This window comes from Nothoprocta perdicaria, unplaced genomic scaffold, assembly GCF_003342845.1.
Source record: "Nothoprocta perdicaria isolate Ctin4 unplaced genomic scaffold, notPer1 scaffold_469, whole genome shotgun sequence".
In the NCBI taxonomy this organism is placed as follows: Eukaryota; Metazoa; Chordata; class Aves; order Tinamiformes; family Tinamidae; genus Nothoprocta; species Nothoprocta perdicaria.
The window spans coordinates 184,685-189,680 of NW_020455720.1; the positions used below are offsets into that span (position 1 = coordinate 184,685).

The window sequence follows — 4,996 nt, forward strand, 5'->3', positions numbered from 1 at the left end:
TCCAGTTGCTCTCTGACATAAAGAGTGACCCCACACCTTCCCTTCCCAACCTRTCCTTCCTAAATGTGCATAGCCTTCCATGACAGCACTCCAGCTGCGTGAACTGTCCTACCATGTCTTTGTAATTCAAGATCATGATGCTGGSACCGCACACAGATCTGCACTTTGTCCTGTTTGTTTCCCATGCTTCATGCATTGGTGTACAGGCATTTAAGGGAAGTATTTGAGCCTGAAGGTTTTCCAGGAGAAGTGAAAGAGGACCCTCTATAATCATATCGTGTACTCACTTTGCCACTACCATTCTGCCACTGCTGGGCACCTTCTGACTTCGGCTGTAGGACATTGATGGCCCTGTTTATGTAATACTCCCCTTTCGCCTTCTTGCTTAGTTTAAWGCCCTCCTAATGAGGTTGGCCAGCCTTTTAGCAAAGACATGTGTGCCCCTCTTGCTGAGSTGCCTGTCATTATTCATGATAACAAACATGATAACCACTTCTCCATCTGCATGTGAAGGTCTCTACAATATTTATTAAGTGAACATAAATAATAATTACAGAAGAAAGGAAAAGAGAGGTTCACATTTTGTGCATCTCTCGAATCACTTCTCAGCCTTGTGTGATCTTCATTCCTCCTCTTCTGCCTTCTTATGAAACTCGCGGCTCTTGGCTCGGAGCTTGTTGACCTGCGACTCCGCAATGTCAGCCCGCTCCTCGGCTTCCTCCAGCTCGTGCTGGATCTTGCGGAATTTGGAGAGGTTGACATTGGACAGCTCCTCCTRYAGGGGGAAAGCGAGTTCATGAAGAGCACAGTGGTGATGCTTAAGATTTACCAAGAAATTTCAGAGACAAAATTTGACCAGAATAAAWTTCAAACTCCACAGCTGGGCAAGCAGAGCGGGTTTCATACATAACAAAGCAGGAAGCTGCTCAAGGCCTCAAGTGCRTCAAAGCAGAAGAGAGCACTGTGGTATCAAAATGGCCATAAGAACTTAACATACTTGTCCATAATAGCCCAAGAAAGACAGACAGTCTTTGCCTGTGGGTGCTTCTGACACCCACATTAGGATAGAAAGTAGGAAATAGAATGGGAGTGAGGATTTGAAAAGAATGCCAAAAGAGGCCCATTGCAAAAGCAGCAGTTCTTCCTCCTGCATTTCTSCCTTCTTAGTGGTAGCAAAAGCACCGAAACAATTCTAAAGGCCTCAAAAAAACTGTAGAGTAGAAAAGGCCACTGAAGTATTCCACTTCCATCAGGAGGAAGCCTGACCGTGTACAAGTCAATACTTACAGCTTCCTCAGCTTGCCTCTTGTAGGATTTCACCTTCATCTGCAGCTTATCTACCAGATCCTGGAGTCTGAGAACATTCTTCCGGTCTTCTTCAGACTAAAACAAAAAGTGATAGAACTTGCAGAACATTGCAGCCAAGTAAGAGAGAGTTGATAATTCTATTAATTAGTTTGTCAACATATTGAGAAGGACTGAAGAAAAATCCCACTGGAAGGCAAAAAGCAAACATTTGTTTTTCCTGGGCAGAGGGTAARTCACTACAATCAGGATTCCTGCCTTACCTGGTAGGTCAGCTCCTTCACCCTCCTCTCGTATTTGCGCACACCCTTCACGGCTTCAGCGCTGCGCTTCTGCTCGGAATCAACCTCCCCTTCCAGCTCGCGCACCTACAATGGGAAAACAATTCATGGAACTTCACTGGWGGTGCCTCATGGCACATGCTCCCTCATGCATCAACACCAGCCCTTACTCACCCTGGCCTCCAGCTTCTGGATTTGCTTCTTGCCTCCTTTCAGTGCCAGCTGCTCAGCCTCATCCAGACGGTGCTGCAGGTCCTTCACTGTCTGGTCCAAGTTCTTCTTCATCCTCTCCAGGTGGGCACTCGTGTCCTGCTCCTTCTTCAGCTCTTCTGCCATCATGGCTGCCTGCAGAGCAAAGGAATAGAGTCAGTTTGGGATGGGAGGCATGTTGGGTCAGAATCCATCCACSACMAGCCASTAARGAGYCCCCARCTCACATCTGTGATGGCTTTCTTGGCCTTCTCTTCAGCGTTGCGGGCTTCCTGGATTGTGTCCTCCATTTCACTCTGAATGTGGGAAATGTCTGTTTCCAGCTTCTTCTTGGTGTTGATCAAGCTGGTGTTCTGTGGAAACAGCATCACATATTTGTGTTTTTTAGCTCATAATACCAAATCAAAAATTGTTCCGTCTATTTGACCCTGCGTGTACAGGGGAGTTGGACTAGATGACCTCTAAAGGTTCTTTCCAACCTTATTGACTCTATGATTCTTTGATTCTATAATTCTATGATCCTGTTTTTCAATATGAAGTATTCCATCTGGTCACAGGATATTCTCTTCTATAGGAGTTGCCATTGCAGATCATGACTGTCTCAGCTGTGATGCACCRTAGTATTTTAAGAGCATCTTCCATAACTTTTCCATAGTTTATGAGAAAACAGGAATTTAGATTTATGAGACTTACTGTTTTCAATCTAGTGTCGGTAAATAATTTAAATGGTACCATGAAATAATTTTAAYGACTTTGCTAAATGATGTTAATGATTAGTTAGTTAAAAATGTTAGTGAAATCAGTTTTGTTAATGTTAAATATAATTATCAGCTTAGGTTTCAATTTATAGATAGAAATGTAGGAAAGCTGTTTATTCTCACATAGACCACGAWCTTGAAATTCTCTGAATTTTTAAAATGTTTTATTATCTCTACTGTAATCTAATTAAATCTACGTTATCTTTCCAGCTAATACCTTAATGTTAATATTTCTAATCTGTGCTGTGACTTTTTCAAGACTTTTTAAAAAGTCTTGAAATTTTACAGTGCTTTTACAGTGCATCCGAACTTCAGTTGTTTTGTGTCTGTAGAACAGAAATAAACAAATAAATAAATATAAAAATACTGACCTGGGTATGGAGGAGCTGCACACGCTCACTTGCATCCAGCAGCTCCTGCTCAGCCACTTTCCTGGACCGCTCYGTCTGCTCCAGGGCTGCCCGTAGCTCCTCTACTTCAGCCTGCAACAGGTTGGCTCTGCGCTCCACCATGGCCACCTGCTCCTTCAGGTCCTCCTGTGACCTGATAGCATCGTCCAAGTGGATCTGGGTATCCTGTAAAAGAGGCAAGAGAGATTAAAGCGACGCACAGCAATCCTGAACTCTGAAATTTTAAAGATGTATGTATTCTTCTGCCTGTATCATTTTTCTAATGGACCTTGAGCACTCCCTGTGCATTTCTTAGATTCTTCTGTGCATCTGCTGCCTGGCGGTTGGCRTGGCTCAGCTGGATCTCCATTTCATTCAGGTCTCCCTCCATCTTCTTCTTCAGCCTCAGGGCTTCATTCCTGCTCCTGATCTCAGCATCCAGCGTGCTCTGCATGGACTCCACAACTCGGAGATGGTTTCTCTTCAGCTGTTCAATTTCCTCATCTTTTTCTGCTATCTTCCGGTCAATCTCAGACTTGATCTGGTTGAGCTCCAGCTGGAGGCGCAGGATCTTCCCCTCCTCATGTTCCAGGGAGGCCTGTAAAACAAACAAAGTCATTCACATTAAGTAACCTCTTGAACAATAATGCATAGCTTCAGGTCTGACACTATATCACAGAAAACAATTCCATCGTATGTGAGGTTATAATGATGCTTGAAATCCTATTCTTTCTGTGTATTTATCCTCCCAGTCACATAAATTCATAAATGATTTCAAAGGTTTCTGGGCACTAAGTAAAAAAGCAAGAATGGATGGATGTACCTCAGCTTCCTCCAGAGATGCTTGGAGCTCAGATTTCTCCTGCTCAGCCTGCTTCTTCGCTTTCTCCAGCTCATGGACAGCCTTTCCTCCCTCTGCAATCTGCTCCGTGAGGTCAGAAATCTCCTCTGTAGGGACAGAGCCAAATGGCCTGGTCAGGCACTGACTGCGAGGGCAGGCACAGACACCCTGCTACGTGGAGGTGACAGACATTCACACAGTGGTAAAGGAACAGACCCATGTGTAATGGTGGATAGAGAAGTTAGGAGAAAAACCATGTGAGGATTAGAGCATCTTGAGACTTACGCTGCAAGTTCTTGTTCTCCCGCTTCAGGGTTTCCAGGTGGTCCAGGGACTCCTCATAGGCATTCTTCATCTTGAAMAGCTCYGTGCTGAGAGAGCGAGCCTCCTTCTGGGAGGCTTCCAGCTCAGCCTGTGTTTCCTCATACTTCTGCTTCCACTCTGACAGGATCTGAGGAAAAATGCATGGTCAGAGTATGGACCTGGCAGTCACGAGGGGATACTCTGTCACAAGACGACAAGGTTGGAGCCCATTTTACCTTGTCGAAATTCTTCTGCTTCTTGTCCAGAGCTGCACAAGCTGCGTTCGACCTCTCCACATCAATCATCAGGTCCTCCACTTCATTCTGCAGCCGCTGCTTTGTCTTTTCCAGGGAAGCACATTTGGAGTTCACAGCCTCAACGTGTTCCTCGGCATCCTGCAGACGCTGTGCCAGCTTCTTCCTGGGAGGTGGTAGACACAGATCCCGGTGAGGAAGCACAGGGGAGSCTGTGGGTGCAGCTGGAGTGTTTTTCATAGCAGCACACTTGGCCAGTTGGCAGTGTGAGATCCCCCTTCACACCCMGCCCAGCACCTCTGCCAGCCATTCATCATATTCCCAGGTCCTATTGCCAGGCAGCTCTAGCAATACCTCTGCCCTCTGTGTGCATCCTATTTGGCCTCTCTCTGCCATCCTCYATTTCCTCGGCTTTGTTGCTTTTGTCAACCGACATCACCTATGGGATATTTTTCCCCCTTCCAGCCATCCTAACCCTAAGCAGTTAGGATAGTGCTGTCTGACAGCATGTCCGTGGTCTCTTCTGACTTCCCCATTAGCCTCTGCTTCCCCATCTTCCCCACATACTTGGCCTCCTCCAGTTCCTCCGTGCGCTGAATGGCATCCGTCTCATATTTGGTCCTCCACTGGGCCACTTCACTGTTGGCCTTGGACA

The 4,996-nt window shown here is 45.9% G+C and overlaps 1 protein-coding gene across 1 annotated transcript in view; it reads right to left on the reverse strand.

The window, feature by feature from the left end:
* Positions 1–622: 622 nt before the first annotated feature.
* LOC112953876 (myosin-1B-like) overlaps positions 623–4,996 on the reverse strand; it is a 15,922-nt gene continuing 11,548 nt past the window's right edge. The window contains exons 26-36 of the mRNA XM_026046996.1: positions 4,909–4,988; positions 4,324–4,507; positions 4,070–4,235; positions 3,767–3,891; positions 3,233–3,541; positions 2,926–3,129; positions 2,024–2,149; positions 1,761–1,931; positions 1,569–1,673; positions 1,288–1,383; positions 623–775 (exon numbers count right to left, since the gene is read on the reverse strand). Coding sequence (XP_025902781.1) covers positions 623–775; positions 1,288–1,383; positions 1,569–1,673; positions 1,761–1,931; positions 2,024–2,149; positions 2,926–3,129; positions 3,233–3,541; positions 3,767–3,891; positions 4,070–4,235; positions 4,324–4,507; positions 4,909–4,988 — 1,719 coding nt within the window. The remainder of the gene's footprint in view (positions 776–1,287; positions 1,384–1,568; positions 1,674–1,760; positions 1,932–2,023; positions 2,150–2,925; positions 3,130–3,232; positions 3,542–3,766; positions 3,892–4,069; positions 4,236–4,323; positions 4,508–4,908; positions 4,989–4,996) is intronic.